Source organism: Arachis stenosperma, chromosome 9, assembly GCF_014773155.1.
Source record: "Arachis stenosperma cultivar V10309 chromosome 9, arast.V10309.gnm1.PFL2, whole genome shotgun sequence".
In the NCBI taxonomy this organism is placed as follows: domain Eukaryota; kingdom Viridiplantae; phylum Streptophyta; class Magnoliopsida; order Fabales; family Fabaceae; genus Arachis; species Arachis stenosperma.
This window is the reverse complement of record NC_080385.1, coordinates 103,974,103-103,994,518: the sequence shown is the minus strand read 5'-3', so window position 1 is coordinate 103,994,518 and position 20,416 is coordinate 103,974,103. Positions and strand designations below refer to the sequence as shown.

The window sequence follows — 20,416 nt, the reverse complement described above, 5'->3', positions numbered from 1 at the left end:
TCATCATTCTTTCAAGAGCCAACAATTTTAACATTCATGAACAACAAATTCAAAAGATATATGCACTGTTCAAGCATACATTCAGAGAACAAAAGTGTTGCCACCACATCAAACTAATTAAGCTAGTTTTAAAGATGAATTTGAAATCCTGTACTTCTTGTTCTTTTGTAATAAAAACAGTTTTCATTTAAGAAAGGTGATGGATTCATAGGACATTCATAACTTTAAGGCATAAACACTAAGACACTAATGATCACAAGACACAAACATGGACAAACAATAAGCATAAAAATCGAAAAACAGAAGAATAAAGAACAAGGAAATCAAGGAACGGGTCCACCTCAGTGATGGCGGCTCTTTCTTGCTCTTGAAGATCCTATGGAGTGCTTGAGCTCCTCAATGTCTCTTCCTTGTTTTTGTTGCTCCTCCCTCATGATTCTTTGGTCTTCTCTAATTTCATGGAGGAGAATGGAGTGTTCTTGATGCTCCACCTTTAGTTGTCCCATGTTGGAACTCAATTCTCCTAGGGAGGTGTTTAGTTGCTCCCAATAGTTTTGTGGAGGAAAGTGCATCCCTTGGGGAATCTCAGGGATCTCATGATGAGAGGGGTCTCTTGTGTGCTCCATCCTTTTCTTGGTAATGGGCTTATCCTCATCAATGGGGGTATCTCCCTCTATGTCAACTCCAACTGAATAACAGAGGTGACAGATGAGATGAGGAAAGGCTAACCTTGCCAAAGTGGAGGTCTTGTCCGCCACCTTGTAAAGTTCTTGGGCTATAACCTCATGAACTTCTATTTCTTCTCCAATCATGATGCTATGGATCATGATGGCCCGGTCTATGGTAACTTCGGACCGGTTGCTAGTGGGAATGATTGAGCGTTGTATGAACTCTAACCATCCTCTAGCCACGAGCTTGAGGTCATGCCTTCTTAATTGAACCGGCTTGCCTCTTGAATCTTGCTTCCATTGTGCGCCCTCTTCACATATGGTTGTGAGGACTTGGTCCAACCTTTGATCAAAGTTGACCCTTCTAGTGTAAGGATGCTCATCTCCTTGCATCATAGGCAAGTTGAACGCCACCCTCACACTCTCTGGACTAAAATCCAAGTATTTCCCCCGAACCATAGTGAGATAATTCTTTGGATTCGGGTTCACACTTTGGTCATGGTTCTTGGTGATCCATGCATTGGCATAGAACTCTTGAACCATCAAGATTCCGACTTGTTGAATGGGGTTGGTAAGTACTTCCCAACCTCTTCTTCGGATCTCATGGCGGATCTCCGGATATTCACCCTTTTTGAGTGAAAAGGGGACCTCGGGGATCACCTTCTTCAAGGCCACAACTTCATAGAAGTGGTCTTGATGCACCCTTGAGAGGAATCTATCCATCTCCCATGACTCGGAGGTGGAAGCCTTTGCCTTCCCTTTCCTCTTTCTAGAGGTTTCTCCGGCCTTGGATGCCATAAACGGTTATGGAAAAAAAAAGCAACGCTTTTACCACACCAAACTTAAAATGTTTGCTCGTCCTCGAGCAAAAGAAGAAAGAAGAGAGTAGAAGAAGAAGAAATGAGGAAGAGGGGGAAGGTGGTGTGTTCGGCCAAGAAGGGAAAGAAGGGGTGTTTAGGTTGTGTGAAAATGAAGGGTTTGAAGAAGGCTATATATATGGTTCGGAGAGGGGGGGTTTGGGAGGGAAAGTGGTTTGAATTTGAAGGGTGAGGTTGGTGGGGATTTATGAAGGATGGATGTGAATGGTGAAGAGAAAGATGGGATTTGATAGGTGAAGGGTTTTTGGGGAAGAGGTATTGAGGTGATTGGTGAATGGGGGAAGAAGAGAGAAAGTGATGGTGGGGTCCTGTGGGGTCCACAGATTCTGTGGTGTCAAGGAAAAGTCATCCCTGCACCAAATGTTGCTCAAAATCACGTTTTGAGCTATTTCTGGCGTTAAACGCCGGGCTGGTGCCCATTCCTGGCGTTTAACGCCAGGTTGTTGCCCTTTACTGGCGTTTAACGCCAGTCTGGTGCGCCTTTCTGGCGTTAAACGCCCAGAATGGTGCCAGACTGGGCGTTAAACGCCCAACAGCTAGTATTACTGGCGTTTGAACGCCAGCTTCTTCTCCTCCAGGGTGTGCTGTTTTTCTTCCTGTTTTCATTCTGTTTTGCTTTTTTCATTGTTTTGTGACTTCTTATGATCATCAACCTACAAAAAAGATAAAATAACAAAAGAAAATAGTTAACTATAAAACATTGGGTTGCCTCCCAACAAGCGCTTCTTTAATGTCATTAGCTTGACAGAGGACTCTCATGGACCCTCAGAAATGCTCAGAACCGTGTTGGAACCTCCCAACACCAAACTTAGAGTTTGACTGTGGGGGCTCTGCTTGGCTCTGTTTTGAGAGAAGCTCTTCATGCTTCCTCTCCATGATGATAGAGGGATGTCCTTGGGCCTTAAACACCAAGGATTCTTCATTCACTTGAATGATCAACTCTCCTCTATCAACATCAATCACAGCTTTTGCTGTGGCTAGGAAGGGTCTGCCAAGGATGATGGATTCATCCATGCACTTCCCAGTCTCTAGGACTATGAAGTCAGTAGGGATGTAATGGTCTTCAATCTTCACCAAAACATTCTCTACAAGTCCATGAGCTTGTTTCTTGAATTGTCTGCCATCTCTAATGAGATTCTTGCAGCTTGCACCTCAAAGATCCCTAATTCTCCATTACAGAGAGGGGCATGAGGTTTACACTTGACCCTAAGTCACACAAGGCCTTCTTGAAGGTCATGGTGCCTATGGTACAAGGTATAGAAAACTTCCCAGGATCTTGCCTCTTTGAGGCAGTTTCTGCCTAGACAAGTCATCCAGTTCTTTGGTGAGCAAGGGAGGTTCATCCTCCCAAGTCTCATTTCCAAATAACTTGTCATTTAGCTTCATGATTGCTCCAAGGTATTTAGCAACTTGCTCTTCAGTGACATACTCATCCTCTTCAGAAGAAGAATACTCATCAGAGCTCATGAATGGCAGAAGTAAGTCCAATGGAATCTCTATGGTCTCATTTGAGCCTCAGATTCCCATTGGAACTCAGAGGAGATTGGTACACGCCACTGAGGTCTTCCTCAGTGGCGTCCTCCTCCTCTCTTTCCTCTCCACATTCGGCCATGGTTATGGCTTTGCACTCTCCTTTGGATTTTCTTCTGTATTACTTGGAGAGTACTAGGAGGGAGTTCAGTAACTTTCTTGCTCAGCTGACCCACTTGTCCTTCCAAATTTCTGATGGAGGACCTTGTTTCATTCATGAAACTTTGAGTGGTCTTTATTAGATCAGAGACCGTTGTGCTAAGTCAGAAGTATTCTGCTTAGAACTCTCTGTCTGTTGCTGAGAAGATGATGGAAAAGGCTTGCTATTGCTAAACCTGTTTCTTCCACCATTATTGTTATTGAAACCTTGTTGAGGTCTCTCTTGATTCTTCCATGAGAGATTTAGGTGATTTCTCCATGAAGAATTATAGGTGTTTCCATAGGGTTCTCCTAGGTAATTCACCTCTTCCATGGAAGGGTTCTCAGGATCATAAGCTTCTTCCTCAGATGAAGCATCCTTAGTACTGTTTGGTGCATTTTGCATTCCAGACAGACTTTGAGAAATCAAATTGACTTGTTGAGTCAATATCTTGTTCTGAGCCAATATGGCATTCAAAGTGTCAATCTCAAGAACTCCTTTCTTCTGACTAGTCCATTGTTCACAGGATTCCTTTCAGAAGTGTACATGAATTGGTTATTTGCAACCATTTCAATCAATTCTTGAGCTTCTGCAGGCGTCTTCTTCAGATGAAGAGATCCTCCAGCAGAGCTATCCAAAGACATCTTGGATAGTTCAGAGAGACCATCATAGAAAATACCTATGATGCTCCATTCAGAAAGCATGTCTGAGGGACATCTTCTGATTAATTGTTTGTATCTTTCCCAAGCTTCATAGAGGGATTCTCCATCCTTCTGTCTGAAGGTTTGGACTTCCACTCTAAGCTTACTCCATCTTTGTGGTGGAAAGAACTTTGCCAAGAAGGCATTGACTAGCTTTTCCCAAGAGTCCAGGCTTTCTTTAGGTTGAGAATCCAACCATATTCTAGCTCTGTCTCTTACAGCAAAAGGGAATAGCATCAGTCTGTAGACCTCAGGGTTAACCCCATTAGTCTTGACTGTGTCACAGATTTGCAAGAATTCAGCTAAGAACTGATGAGGATCTTCCATTGGAAGTCCATGGAACTTGCAATTCTGTTGCATTAGAGAAACTAATTGAGGCTTAAGCTCAAAGTTGTTTGCTCCAATGGCAGGGATAGAGATGCTTCTCCCATAAAATCAGGAGTAGGTGCAGTGAAGTCACCCAGCACCTTCCTTGCATTGTTGGCATTGTTGTTGTTTTCGGCTGCCATGTGTTCTTCTTCCTTGAAGAATTCGGTCAGGTCCTCTAAAGAGAGTTGTGCTTTAGCTTCTCTTAGCTTTCTCTTCAAGGTCCTTTCAGGTTCAGGATCAGCTTCAACAAGAATGCCTTTGTCTCTGCTCCTGCTCATATGAAAGAGGAGAGAAAAAGAAAATGTGGAATCCTCTATGTCACAGTATAGAGATTCCTTGAAGTGTCAGAGGAAAAGAGAAATAGTAAGAAGAAGGAGAAGAAAAATTCGAACTTTAATTAGATAAGGTTCGAATTGTGCATTTAGAAGGAGTGGTACTCCATAAATAGAAGGATGTGGGAAGGAGGGAAGAGAATTTTCGAAAATTCAATTAAAAGATTTTGAAAACATTTTGAAAATTTGATTGATAATTTTCGAAAATTAAAAGTGAAAAAGAAATCAAGTGATTTTTGAAAAAGATTTTGAAATTAGAAATTAGAAAGATTTGATTGAAAACTTATTTTGAAAAAGATGTGATTGAAAAGATATGATTGAAAAGTTATGGTTTTAAAAAGATATAATTGAGAAGATATGATTTGAAATACATTTTAAAAAGATTTGTTTTGAAAACAATTTGAAAAGATATGATTTAAAAAGAAATTGATGACTTGCCTAACAAGAAGAGATATGATTCAAACATAAAACCTTCCTCAACAGAAAAGGCAACATACTTGAAATGTTGAATCAAATCATTAATTGATAGTAAGTATCTTTGAAAAAGGAAAGAAATTGATTTTGAAAACATTTGATTGAAAAGATATGATTTGAAAAAGATTTGGTTTTGAAAAACTTTGAAAACTTGAAAAAAAATTGATTTGAAAACAAAATCTTCCCCCTAGCACCATCCTGGCGTTAAACGCCCAGAATGGTATACATTCTGGCGTTTAACGCCCAAAATGCTACCTTTTTGGGCGTTAAACGCCCAACCAGGTACCCTGGCTGGCGTTTAAACGCCAGTCTGCCTTCTTCACTGGACATTTTTGAATGCTCAGCTTTTTCTGTATAATTCCTCTGCAGTATGTTCTGAATCTTCAATTCTTTGTATTATTGACTTGAAAAGACACAAATTAAAAATATTTTTGGATTTTTAATAATCAAAATGCAACAAGAATCAAATAACAATGCATGCAAGACACCAAACTTAGCAGTTTGTGTACTACTGACACTATATGAGACACATACATACTCAAGCCAAAAGAATTCAAAGATCAAAACAAAGAAATATATGCATGGATTCGAAAAATGTAACAAAAAACATGCATTTGACACCAAACTTAAGATGAGACTCTAGACTCAAGCAAGAAACAGCAAATATTTTTTTTGGTTTTTATGATTTTGTAATTTTTTTGTGTTTTTCGAAAATTAAGTGGAAAAAGGTATCAAAATTCTTAATGAGAATTCCAGGAATCAGTGCAATGCTAGTCTAAGACTCCGGTCCAGGAATTTAGACATGGCTTCACAGCCAGCCAAGCTTTCAAAGAAAGCTTCGGTCCAAAACACTAGACATGACCAAAGGTCAGCCAAGCCTTAGCAGATCACTGCTCCAAAAGCAAAATTGATGAAAATCAACAAGCTCTTGTGGTGATAAGTTGAAACCTCGGTCCAATCAGATTAGACATGGCTTCTCAGCCAGCCAGATTTCAACAAATCATCATGAAACTCTAGAATTCATTTTCAAGAATTTCGAAAAAAAATAAATACCTAATCTAAGCAACAAGATGAACCGTCAGTTGTCCAAACTAGAACAATCCCAGGCATTGTTACCAAAAGCTTGCTCAAAACTTGAACAATCCCCGGCAACGGCGCCAAAAACTTGGTGCGCGAAATTGTGAAGAATACTTTTCACAACTCTCATAATCCCCGGTAATGGCTCCAAAAACGTGGTAGCTCAATACCATGGCATTACACAACTTCGCACAACTAACCAGCAAGTGCACTGGGTCGTCCAAGTAATACCTTACGTGAGTAAGGGTCGATCCCACGGAGATTGTTAGCATTGAAGCAAGCTATGGTCATCTTGTAAATCTTAGTCAGGCAAACTCAAATGTATATGATGATGAACGAAAATAATATAAAGATAAAGATAGAGATACTTATGCATATCATTGGTGTAAGAGCTTCAGACAAGTGTATGAAGATGCCTTCCCTTCCGTCTCTCTGCTTTCCTACTGCCTTCATCCAATCCTTCTTACTCCTTTCCATGGCAAGCTCGTGTAGGGTTTCACTGTTGTCAGCAGCTACCTCCCATCCTCTCAGTGAAAGCGATTGCATATGTCCTGTCACGGCATAGCGAAATTCAGCTGTCGGTTCTCGGTCAGGCCGGAATAATATCCATTGATACTTTTGCGTCTGTCACTAACGCCCTAGCCTGCTAGGAGTTTGAAGCACGTCACAGTCATTCAGTCATTGAATCCTACTCAGAATACCACAGACAAGGTTAGACCTTCCGGATTCTCTTGAATGCTGCCATCAGTTCTTGCCTATACCACGAAGACTCTGATCTCACGGAATGGTTGGCTCGTTTGTCAGGCGAGCACTCGGTTGTCAGGCGATCAACCATGCATCGTGCAATCAGGAATCCAAGAGATATTCACTAAGCCTCAGATGATTGTAGAACAAGAATGGTTGTCAGTCACCTTGTTCATGAGTGAGAATGGTGATGGGCGTCAATCATCACCTTCATCATGTTAAAGAACAAGTGATATCTTGGATAAAGAACAAGCGGAATTGAATGGAAGAACAATAGTAATTGCATTAATACTCGAGGTACAGCAGAGCTCCACACCTTAATCTATGGTGTGTAGAAACTCCACCGTTGAAAATACATAAGAACAAGGTCTAGGCATGGCCGAATGGCCAGCCTCCCAGAGGTCTAAGATAGCATAAAACAAAGATAGCTACCAAAGTCTCCTTAATACAATAGTAAAAGGTCCTACTTATAGAAAATTAGTACATAGATGAGTAAATGACATAAAAATCCACTTCCGGGCCCACTTGGTGTGTGCTTGGGCTGAGCAATGAAGCTTTTTCGTGTAGAGACTCTCCTTGGAGTTAAACGCCAGCTTTAGTGCCAGTTTGGGCGTTTAACTCCCAATTAGGTGCCAGTTCCGGCGTTTAACGCTGGAATTTCTTGAGGTGACTTTGAACGCCGGTTTGGGCCATCAAATCTTGGGCAAAGTATGGACTATTATATATTGCTGGAAAGCCCAGGATGTCTACTTTCCAACGCCGTTGAGAGCGAGCCAATTGGGCTTCTGTAGCTCCAGAAAATCCACTTCGAGTGCAGGGAGGTCAGAATCCAACAGCATCTGCAGTCCTTTTGAATCTCTGGATCAGATTTTTGCTCAGGTCCCTCAATTTCAGCCAGAAAATACCTGAAATCACAGAAAAACACACAAACTCATAGTAAAGTCCAGAAAAGTGAATTTTAATTAAAAACTAATAAAAATATAATAAAAACTAACTAAATCATAACAAAAACATACTAAAAACAATGCCAAAAAGTGTATAAATTATCCGCTCATCAGTTACCAATCACTTAACCCAAGCCAAAAGGGGGAAAAATCTAAATTAAATTAAAAGCATTTGTATAAATAAAGCAAGGCAAAAGTAAATCTGAAGTACCTCAAATAATATTAATTAAGAAAATCATAACATGAATGTAGCATAAGCCAAATTGAAAAGATAAATAATAATTCAAGTAATAAAATAAAATCATTAGAGTATCCCAAATAGAAGAAAAATATAAAGTAAAAGGAATATAAAACCTGGGATCGAGAGTCACTCTTAAAACTAAGAGAAGCCCTAAATCCTAATCCTAAGAGAGAGGAGAGAACCTCTCTCTCTCTGAAAACTACATCTAAAATAATAAAAAGAGAATTATGAATGGCATCCCTATGAATGGATGCATTCCCCCACTTTATAGCCTCTAACCTGTGTTCTCTGGGCCGAAAACTGGGTCAGAAACAGCCCAGAAATTACTTCCAGTGCTTTCTGGTTCGTACAGGTCGCGGAAAAGTGACACGGCCGCATGGCTCACGCGGCCGCGCGGGTTGCGTTCCTGCTAGGTCACGCGTCCGCGTGACTCACGCGTTCGCATCGTCTGGCGTTGGGGCAGCTATGGAAAATTATATATCAAATCGAAGCCCCAGACGTTAGCTTTCCAACGCAACTGAAACCGCGTCGTTTGGACCTCTGTAGCTAAAGTTATAGCTGTTTGAGTGCGAAGAGGTCAGGCTGGACAGCTTAGCAGTTTCTCCAACTTATTGTATTCCTTCTACTTTTGCATGCTTCCTTTCCATCCTCTAAGTCATTCCTGCCCTATAATATCTGAAAACACTTAATACACATATCAAGGCATCTAATGGTAATAAGAGAGGATTAATATTAGCAAATATAAGTCCAAAGAAGCATGTTTTCAATCAAAGCACATAATTAGGAAGGAAAATGTAAAACATGCAAATAGTATGAATAAGTGGGTAAAGAGTAGATGAAAACTACTCAATTGAGCACAAGATAAACCATGAAATATGGGTTTATCACTGAGCAAGCTTAGAGTAGATGTTCAGACCTTCAAACAAAAAGATGGTGAATCCCTCTATGAAGCTTGGGAAAGATACAAGCAGATGACCAAAAGATGTTCTTCTGACATGTTTTCAGAAAGGACCATGATAGATATATTCTATTATGGTCTATCTTAGTTCTCTAAGATGTCACTGGACCATTCTACAGGTGGATCCATTCACCTAAAGAAAATGCCTGCAGAAGCTCAAGAACTTATTGATATGGTTGCAAATAACCAGTTCATGTACACTTCTGAGAGGAATTCCGTGAATAATGGGATGCCTCAATGGAAGGAAGTTCTTGAAATTGATGCTCTGAATGCCATATTGGCTCAGAACAAACTGTTGACTCAGCAAGTCAACATGATTTCTCAAAATCTGAATGGATGGCAAAATGCATCCAACAGTACTAAAGAGGCATCTTCTGAAGAAGAAGCTTATGATCCTGATAACCCTGCAATAGCAGAGGTAAATTATATGGGTGAACCTTATGGAAACACCTATAATTCATCATGGAGAAATCATCTAAATTTCTCATGGAAGGATCAACAAAAGCCTCAACAAGGCTTTAATAATGGTGGAAGAAATAGGCTCAGCAATATCAAGCCTTATCCATCATCTTCTCAACAACAGACAGAGAATTCTGAATAGAGCACCTCTAACTTAGCAAACTTAGTCTCTGATCTGTCTAAGGTGACTTTCAGTTTCATGAGTGAAACAAGGTTCTCTATTAGAAATCTGGAGGCACAAGTGGGCTAGCTGAGTAAGAAAATCACTGAAACTCCTCCTAGTACTCTCCCAAGCAATACTGAAGAGAATCCAAAAAGAGAGTGCAAGGCAATTGATATAATCAATATTGCCGAACCTAGAGAAGGAAGGAGAGGACGTGAATCCCAATGAGGAATACCTCATGGGACGTCTCTCAAGCAAGAAGGAGTTTCCTATTGAGGACCCAAAGGAATCTGAGGCTCATATAGAGACCATAGAGATTCCATTAAACCTCCTTCTGCCATTCATGAGCTCTGAAGACTATTCTTCCTCTGAAGAGGATGAAGATGTAACTGGAGAGCAAGTTTCTCAATATTTAGGAGCTATCATGAAGCTGAATGCCAAGTTATTTGGTAATGAGACTTGGGACGGTGAACCTCCCTTACTCATTGGTGAACTAGATATATGGGTTCAGCAAACTTTATCTCAAAAGAAACAAGATCCTGGTAAATTCATGATAGCCTGCACCATAGGCACCATGATCTTTGAAAGAGCTCTGTGTGACCTAGGGTCAGGTATAAATCTTATGCCACTCCCTGTAATGGAGAAGCTGGGAATCATTGAGGTACAACCTGTCATGTTCTCATTATAAATGGTAGACAAGTCAGTAAGACAGGCTTATGGATTAGTAGAGGATGTATTAGTGAAGATTAAAGGCCTTTACATCCCTGCTGATTTCATAATCTTAGACACTAGGAAGGAGGAGGATGAATGCATCATCCTTGGAAGACCTTTCCTAGCCACAGCAGGAGCTGTGATAGATGTTAACAGAGGAGAATTAGTCCTTCAATTGAATGGAGACTACCTTGTGTTTAAGTCTCAAGGATCTTCTTCTTTAATAATGGAGAGGAAGCATGAAAAGCTTCTCTCAGTACAGAGTCAAACAAAGCCCCCACAATCAAACTCTAAGTTTGGTGTTGAGAGGCCATAGCCAAACTCTAAGTTTGGTGTTGAATCCCCACATCCAAACTCTAAGTTTAGTGTTGGGAGTCAACAACATTGACTTGATCACCTGTGAGGCTCCATGAGAGCCCACTGTCAAGCTATTAACATTAAAGAAGCGCTTCTTGGGAGGCAATCCAATTTTTATTTATCTAATTTTATTTTTATTTTTATTGATATTTTATGTTTTATTAGGTTCATGATCATGTGGAGTCACAAAAAATATTAAAATTAAAAACAGAATCAAAAATAGCAGAAGAAAAATCACACCCTGGAGGAAGGACTTACTGGCGTTTAAACACCAGTAAGGAGCATCTGGCTGGCGTTCAACGCCAGAATAGAGTATGGATCTGGCGTTGAACGCCAGAAATAAGAAGCATCCTAGCGTTTAAATGCCAGGAATATACCCTGAGGAGAGCTGGCGCTGAACGCCAGAAATAAGCATGGAACTGGCGTTCAACGCCAGAAACATGCTGCACATGGGCGTTGAACGCCTAGAACATGCATCACCTCGACATTTAAATGCCAGAATTCCATGCAAAGGCATTATACATGCCTAATTGGTGCAGGGATGTAAATCCTTGACACCTCAGGATCTGTGGACCCCATAGGATCATCTCAGGATCTGTGGACCCCATAGGATCCCCACCTACCATATTCTCCCCTCTTCTCAACATTCATCCTCTCTTTCCAATAAACACTCTTCCCCAAAACCCTTCACCAATCACCTCAATCTCTCTTCCCAATTACCCTCTTCACCACTCACATCCATCTACTCTTCCCCATAAACCCCACCTACCTTCAAAATTCAAAATTTCTTTCCCACCCAAACCCATCCTAAATGGCCGAACCTACTCCCTCTCCTCTCACTATATAAACCCCTCTATTCTCCTTAAATTTCACACAACACAACTCCCTCTCCTATACCTTGGCCAAATACACATTTCTCCACTCTCCTCCATATTTTCTCTTCTTCTTCTTCTTTTCTTTCTTCACTTTCTCGAGGGCGAGCAATATTCTAATTTTGGTGTGGTAAAAGCATAAGCTTTTTGTTTTTCCATTACCATTGATGGCACCTAAGGCCGGAGAAACCTCCAGAAAAGGGAAAGGGAAGGCAAAAGCTTCTACCTCCGAGTCATGGAAGATGGAAAGGTTCATCTCCAAAGCCCATCCAGACCACTTCTATGTGTTGTGGCCAAGAAGAAGGTGATCCCTGAGGTCCCTTTCAAGCTCAAGAAAAATGAGTTTCTGGAGATCCAACATGAGATCCAAAGAAGAAGTTGGGAAGTTTTGACCAACCCCATTCAACAAGTCGGAATCTTGATGGTTCAAGAGTTCTATGCCAATGCATGGATCACTAAGAACCATGATCAAAGTATGAACCTGAATCCAAAGAACTATCTTACAATGGTTCGGGGGAAATACTTAGATTTTAGTCCAGAAAATGTGAGGTTGGCATTCAACTTACCCATGATGCAAGGAGATGCACACCCCTACATAAGAAGGGTCAACTTTGATCAAAGGTTAGACCAAGTCCTTATGGACATATGTGTTGAAGGAGCTCAATGGAAAAGAGACTCCAAAGGCAAGCCGGTTCAATTAAGAAGACTGGACCTCAAGCCTGTGGCTAGAGGATGGTTGGAGTTCATCCAACGCTCCATCATCCCCACTAGCAACCGATCTGAAGTTACTGTGGATCTGGCCATCATGATTCATAGCATTATGAATAGAGAGGAAGTAGAAGTTCATGAAATCATCTCCCTTGAATTCTATAAAATAGCCAAAAAGCCCTCTACCTTGGCAAGGCTAGCTTTTCCTCATCTTATTTGCCATCTATGTTACTCAGCTGGAGTCATCATAGAAGGAGACGTCCCCATTGAGGAGGACAAGCCCATCACTAAGAAAAGGATGGCGCAAACAAGAGAGCCCACTCATGGAACCCAAGAGACGCATGAGGAAGCTCATCACCAAGAAATCTCGGAGATGCCTCAAGGGATGCACTTTCCTCCAACAACTATTGGGAACAACTCAACACTTCTCTAGAAGATTTGAGATACAATATGAATCAATTAAGGGTGGAACATCAAGAGCACTCCATCATTCTCCATGAAATTAGAGAAGATCAAAGAGCAATGAGGGAGGAGCAACAAAGGCAAGGAAAAGACATAGAAGAACTCAAGGACATCATTGGGTCTTCAAGAAGAAAGCGCCACCATCACTAAGGTGGATTCATTCCTTGTTCTTATTTTTCTATTTTTTTTTTGTTTTTATGCTTATTATGTCATCTATGTTTTATGTCTCTACTTCATGATCATTAGTATTGAGTAACTATGTCTTAAGGCTATAAATAATTCCTTGAACCCTTCACCTCTCTTAAATGAAAAATGTTTCTAATTCAAAAGAACAAGAAGTACATAAATTTCAAAATTATCCTTGAATTTAGTTTAATTATATTGATGTGGTGACAATACTTTTTGTTTTCTGAATGAATGCTTGAACAGTGCATAATTTTGATCTTGTTTATGAATGTTAAAATTGTTGGCTCTTGCAAGAATGATGAACAAAGAGAAATGATATTGATAATCTGAAAAATCATAAATTTGATTCTTGAAGTAAGAAAAAGCAGTGAATAGCAAAAGCTTGTGAAAAAAAAAGAAAAAAAAAGGCAAAAAAATAGAAAGAAAAAGAAAAAGCAAGCAGAAAAAGCCAATAGCCCTTAAAACCAAAAGGCAAGGGTAAAAAGGATCCAAGGCTTTGAGCATTAATGGATAGGAGGGCCCAAGGAAATAAAATCCAGGCCTAAGCGGCTAAATCAAGCTGTCCCTAACCATGTGCTTGTGGCATGCAGGTCCAAGTGAAAAAGCTTGAGACTGAGTGGTTAAAGTCGTGGTCCAAAGTAAAAAGAGTGTGCTTAAGAACTCTGGACACCTCTAACTGGGGACTTTAGAAAAGCTGAGTCACAATCTGAAAAGGTTCACCCAACTATGTGTCTGTGGCATTTATGTATCCAGTGGTAATACTGGAAAACAAAATGCTTAGGGCCACGGCCAAGACTCATAAAAGTAGCTGTGTTCAAGAATCAACAAACTTAACTAGGAGAATCAATAACACTATCTGAAATTCTAAGTTCCTAGAGTTGCCAATCATTCTAAACTTCAAAGGAGAAAGTGAGATGCCAAAACTGTTCAGAAGCCAAAAGCTACAAGTCCCGCTCATCTAATTGATTTCAGTTGCTTGGAGACAAGCAACAATTTATGTTTGGTGTTGTGATGAGCGGATAATTTATACGCTTTTTGGCATTGTTTTTAGATAGTTTTTAGTATAATCCAGTTATTTTTAGGGATGTTTTCATTAGTGTTTATGCTAAATTTACATTTCTGGACTTTACTATGAGTTTGTGTATTTTTCTGTGATTTCAGGTAATTTCTGGCTGAAATTGAGGGACTTGAGCAAAACTCTGATAAAAGGCTGACAAAAGACTACTGATGCTGTTGGATTCTGACCTCTCCGCAATCGAAATGGATTTTTTGGAGCTACAGAACTCCAAATGGCGCGCACTTAATGGCGTTGGAAAGTAGACATCCAGAGTTTTTCAGAAATATATAATAGTTTATACTTTATTTGTGATTAGATGACGTAAACTGGCCCTCAACGCCAGTTCTATGCTGTATTCTGGAGTCAAACGCCAGAAACACGTCACGAACCAGAGTTGAACGCCAAAAACACGTTACAACTTGGTGTTCAACTCCAAAAGAAGCCTCAGCTCATGTAAAGTTCAAGCTCAGCCTAAGCACACACCAAGTGGGCCCCGGAAGTGGATTTCTGCATCAATTACTTACTTCTGTAAACCCTAGTAGATAGTCTAGTATAAATAGGACTTTTTACTATTGTATTCAGTGTCTTTTGACTGTTCAGTCTTTTGACCATTCGGTCTTGTGATCATGTTTTGGTGGCTGGCCATTCGGCCATGCCTGAACCTTCATCACTTATGTATTTTTAATGGTGGAGTTTCTACACACCATAGATTAAGTTTCAATACAATTACTACTATTTTCTACTCAATTCAGTTTATTCATGTTCTAAGATATTCGTTGCACTTCACCATGACGAATGTGATGATCCGTGACACTCATCATCATTCTCACCTATGAATGCGTGACTGACAACCACTTCCGTTCTACTTTAGACCGGGCGCATATCTCTTGGATTCCTTAATCAGAATCTTCGTGGTATAAGCTAGATTGATGGCGGCATTCATGAGAATCCAGAAAGTCTACACCTTTTCTGTGGTATTCTGAGTAGGATTCAGGGATTGAATGACTGTGACGAGTTTCAAACTCGTGATTGTTGGGCGTGATGATAAACGCAAAAGAATCAAGGAATTCTATTCCAACATGATTGAGAACCAACAGATGATTAGCCGTGCCGTGACAGAGCATTTGGACATTTTTCACTGAGAGGATGAGATGTAGCCATTGACAATGGTGATGCCTTACATACAGCTTGCGATGGAAAGGAATAAGAAGGATTGAAGGAAGGCAGTAGGAAAGCAGAGATCCAACAAGGACAAGCATCTCCATACACTTATCTGAAATTCCCACCATTGAATTACATGAGTAACTCTATCTTTATTTTATGCTTTATTTATTATTCGAAAACTCCATAACATTTATTATCCGCCTAACTGAGATTTACAAGATGACCATAGCTTGCTTCATACCAACAATCTCCGTGGGATCGACCCTTACTCACGTAAGGTATTACTTAGACGACCCAATGCACTTGCTGGTTAGTTGTGTGGAGTTGTGACTTAGTGTGATTCACGTTTGAGAGCGCTACCAAGTTTTTGGCGCCATTGTTGATGATCACAATTTCGTGCACCAATCACAAAGGAGCATGTTTTCATAATCAAGCATAATTTAGGAGAAAAGCTCAAAAGCATGCTATTTAATGGAATAAGTGTAGGTTTATATGATGAAATCCTCTTAATTTTAATAAAAATTATCGTAAAATATGGATTCATTAATTCCCCCACACTTAAACACTAGCATGTCCTCATGCTATTCACAATCAAAGGAGATGAATGAAATGGGCAAACAATTTATTTAATGTACTACCTATATGCATGCAACTATCCTAGATATTACCTACTAATATCTATTCTACTGAAATTTGGTAGAAACAAACCATGAAATTCCAATCAATCCCGAAAGCCTTAGGGCCAAGGCAAAAAGTCAATGCACTATGATCAATGTCCAAAGAATTGAATTGAGATTTTCAAAACTAACAAACAACTTGCAAGAAGATACACTATAAGAGATAAAAACATAGAATTGAGTGATCAAATCCCTCACCGGATGTGTATTCACTCTATTCACTCAGTATTTAGGGTTTAATCACTCAATTCTCCTTTAATAATGTTTTTTCAAAGATTTGCAAGTCATCTAACAATAAACTAATATTTGATGCATGAAAACAAATATCATGAGGTCTTTAGAGGGTTGTAATAGGGCTAGGGTTAAGGTAAGATTAATATGGTTAAGTGGACATAGTGAATTAGATATTTCATTAGCTCAAGTGTCCACCTAATCCTATATCAACCTATATACACATAACAAAACAACCTAACCACCCATTTATCTCCTATCTCCTATCTCACATTTACTCATGCATTTTCTTTTCCAAAACACAAACATATGCATCCTTTTATTTATTTCGCTTTTTATTTCATATGCTACTATGCACAAGATTTTATTTGATTTTTTTTAATTACAGAATCAAAATTTTCTTTTTTTTCAACAACAAGAGATGCATATGTCTTGAACAATGAATGCATGGGTATTTATCCATTTTCCATATTTTCACAATGAATATCGCATGTAACTTTATCACCAATGTTTCCCATCAATTTTCCCCCACACTTTGAGTAACACACACTACTCCACCCAAGCTAATCAAAGAGCAATCTAAGGACATCAATGGTTTTTCAATTTAGGGAGAATAATGTGCTTAGAATTAGAACAAAAGGGGATTTAAGGGCTCAAAAGGGGTTACAAGGGTGAATGTAAGGGTTGGTTATATAGGTTAGTGAGTTCAATATCAAAAATAGCCTCAATCATGCTAAATGCATTCAAACACCAAATACAGGACATAAATATTCACGCAAATCTAAGATCACACTAAAAAAGGAGTATAACACACAAGAACAAACTTTATGGTTGAAAATGTGCAACCATCTATTAGAGCTCAAATCTCACAAGGTATGTTGTTCTAGCTCTTTTTCTATGTTCTATGAAAAGGATACTTCAAGCAAGTTGAAAACTAAAATTTTCAATTCAATCAATGGCACGCCCTAAGAAAGATTTCATGAAAATTTCTTGTTATTTTACCAAACTTATGTATTCTACCATGCAACATGCAAGTATTTAATACCATAAAACTATAAGCACTAAAGAAATATATACAAACAAACCAAGCAAAGTGCAATAAGAACAAAATTGCAAAAAATGAAGAAAGAAACTAGAAGGTATTGCAAAGTTTTTAAGAAAAGAATTTTACCCCCCTCAAAGTTGTCGATCCTCTCCCACACTTAATTATTGCACGGTCCTCCGTGCATGCTCATAATCTGGGAGAACAATAACTCGGGGGCTCCACCTTCAACTAGTGGTTACTGACATGGGTTGATGACTTCCATCATCCTCCTCCCTCAGTGTCCTCTTCCAATAGATTGTTCTTTTCTCGATTGCTTCATATTGTTCTTGGTCTCTCACTTTGGTGATCCATAAACCAAGTATTAAGAGGGCGAGTTATTGGTTGCACAATCGGTGATGTGACCGGTTCTTTACCTTTCTTACACATCCTAAAAAGGATAATTAAAAACAAAAGATTTCAAGATCATATGCCAACAGTAAAACAAGATCAATGAGGAAGCACAAATAAAGTGAAGAAAAATTTAAATTCTTAATTGGAAGCTTTCAAAATAGTATGATTTGAGATGAAACAATGTGTGTATTTCAAATGTGCACGCGGTTAGAACACACGCACCAGCCGGTTGAACGGCAATCGCACTATTAAAACAATCAAAGTTCAATACTTCTCAATCAAGTGTTTAAGTCGCAAGTGTAAAGAATTAAGATGCAAGCAAACTTAAACAAGCACAAAATGACTTAATTGAATTCTTGAAGGAAATGGTTATTGGGGTTGTGGACATGAAAGTTCATTATTAAAGAGGGTGCACAACAACAATAACCATTTAAGCAAAGTGAAGTGTCATTTTTCATACTAAAAGTATGAGAATCACATAAACAATATCCTTGAGTTAAAGCTAAAAGATGTTTGATCAATACATCAAAAAGTGAACATTTGTAATGGGATTGCTCAATTCAATTGCTAAGATGAACAATGAAAATTGAATTCAACTAAGAACAATGCAATCACAAACAAAGCACCCATTAACAAAAGATCAAAATTCATGTAAGACATGGGTGTTTGGAACTTCAAGTTCAAGAAACAAGGGAATGCATTGGTAAATTAAAGTTGATCATCATCAAAAATCATATTTGAAGTTGCACAAATCATAGAATATGCCAAACAAGAGAATGTTGAAAGCATATGATGGCTATCTCATATGAATCAAACAAAAGTTTCATTTAGGCATTTAACCAAACATTTGATGTGCATTGTGCAAACTTATCACAATTATGCTCAAATTCAATAAAAAGCAACCCAATAACTCAGAATTTAAACACTTGCAATACAAAGATAGCTAAAGAATGCAATAAATTCAATCTAATTAACATGAAAAGAAAATAAAAATTTTTTTTCAAAAATTAACATGAAAAGAAAATAAAAACCTGAAAATTAAAGGCTGAAGAAGGCAAGATGAAAAGCTGAAACAATGGCACTTATTATAGCCACTGCGAGTTCATGGCGGTTAGCTTCGCCAGAGACACACTGGAATTCCACAAAGGTGAAGAAGCTCTCTAGTGTAAGAGAAGGAAAAGAAAAAAGAGAAAAAAAGATAGGAAGAAGAAAGAGAGGAGAGACAGAAAGAGAGGTGGTGGTGGCTGACGGCGGCAGGGTCGCCGGAAGAAGGCTGCGCGGGGCGGCGTAGCAGTAATGGAGAAGAAGAAAGGAAGAAGATGCTGGCTCAACAGGGGTTTTACCCTGTTTAACGCCTAGGTTGAGACTTGTGCATGCGCACACAGGTCCGTGCGCACGCACAAGAAGTGAAAGAGGGGGAGATGCGGATGCACATAGCATGCGAACTTTCCAAGCAGAAGGTGTGTAAAGGAGTGTGCAGGCGCACAAGCCTGTGCGTGCGCACAGAAAGCAAGAAAAGAGGGATGCATGTGCACGCACAAGAAGTGAAACAGAGTGGGATGTGGACGTACCAGACGTGTGAACACTTCCAGCAGAGGGGGTGCGTCGAGGTGTGTAGGCGCACATGGCTGTGCGCTTGCACAAATGACTGAAAATGTTTTTTTTTACTTGGAGAAAGGTCATGTATGTGTGAGCACATAGGTCCGTGCGCACGCACAGAGACGAAAAGAGGTAGGGGTTCATGCGCACAGGCTGTGCCAGCACTCTCAGCAGAGTGGGTGCAAGTTGGCGTGCGAACGCACAAGCCTGTGTGCTCGCACAGAGTGTGCGAAGAGAGAGGGGTGTGTGCGTACGCACAAGCAGCTGCACACGCACTGATCGAGGAAAAATAGGGGAGTGCTCACGCACAAGCCGTGCGGGCGCTGCTAGCAGAGGGCACAAACATGAGTGTGCGCACGCACAGGACGCAAAAAATAGGGTTTTGTGCGCACGCACAAGTGTGTGCGTACGCATGATGCCCTGTTTTTCAAAAATTTTTCTCAATTTCTAAGGTACTCAACCTTAGCTCAATCAACACTTCAGCCCCAAACATATAAACATTCAAACATTCATAACCCATAAGGAAATTAACCTATCTAACTTAAAGATTAAACTAATCTTAGGTGAATCAACATAACAAAAGGCAATTAAGTCAAAGAACTATAAACAAAAAGAGAAGGGTTAGAATAATGTTACCGTAGTGGGGTGTCTCCCACCTAGCACTTTAGTTTAAAGTGCTAAGTTGGACTTGCATGAATTTATTGATCATTTGGAACCTCTCCAAGGAGGAAAATCTCCAACTCCTTGGCATGTTTGGGTTGTGTGTGGTAAGGCTTCACCCTATGACCATTGATATTGAATCTAGTTCCATTGATAGGGTGAACCACCCTAACCTCCCCATAGGGCTTGACGTCCACCACTCTAAAAGGACCATCCCATTTAGATCTCAACTTTCCAAGCATCAACCGCAACCTTGAGTTGTACACAAGCACCTCATCACCTATCTTAAAGCTCTTCCTCCTTATATTTTGGTCATGAAATGTCTTGGCCTTTTCCTTATAAATCTTAGAATTCTCATATGCTTCTAGTCTAAGACATTCTAACTCCTCCAATTGGAGCTTACGTTCCATTTCCGCTCCCTTTAAATTCGGATTGCAATGCTTCACTGCCTAATATGCCTTGTGTTGAATTTCAACTGGAAGATGACAAGTCTTTGCAAAGACAATGCGAAAGGGGCTCATTCCAATTAGGGTCTTGTAGGTGGTCCTATATGCCCATAATGCATCTCCCAATCTGGAACTACAATAATTTTTTTGTGGGTTAACCACTTTTTCTAAGAT

General features: G+C 39.7%; 1 protein-coding gene and 2 non-coding genes across 3 annotated transcripts; 1 reads left to right on the top strand and 2 right to left on the bottom strand.

The window, feature by feature from the left end:
• The first annotated feature begins 3,913 nt into the window (after positions 1-3,913).
• On the top strand, positions 3,914-4,021 carry LOC130953161 (small nucleolar RNA R71). The gene has a single exon (XR_009075334.1). It is a non-coding gene; the product is annotated as a small nucleolar RNA R71 (small nucleolar RNA).
• Positions 4,022-8,990: 4,969 nt separating this feature from the next.
• On the bottom strand, positions 8,991-9,094 carry LOC130953366 (small nucleolar RNA R71). Its single transcript, XR_009075536.1, has one exon. It is a non-coding gene; the product is annotated as a small nucleolar RNA R71 (small nucleolar RNA).
• Positions 9,095-19,834: 10,740 nt separating this feature from the next.
• On the bottom strand, positions 19,835-20,206 carry LOC130949779 (uncharacterized). The gene has a single exon (XM_057878413.1). The coding sequence runs from the start codon at positions 20,204-20,206 to the stop codon at positions 19,835-19,837; it is 372 nt and encodes a 123-aa protein (XP_057734396.1).
• Positions 20,207-20,416: the final 210 nt, after the last annotated feature.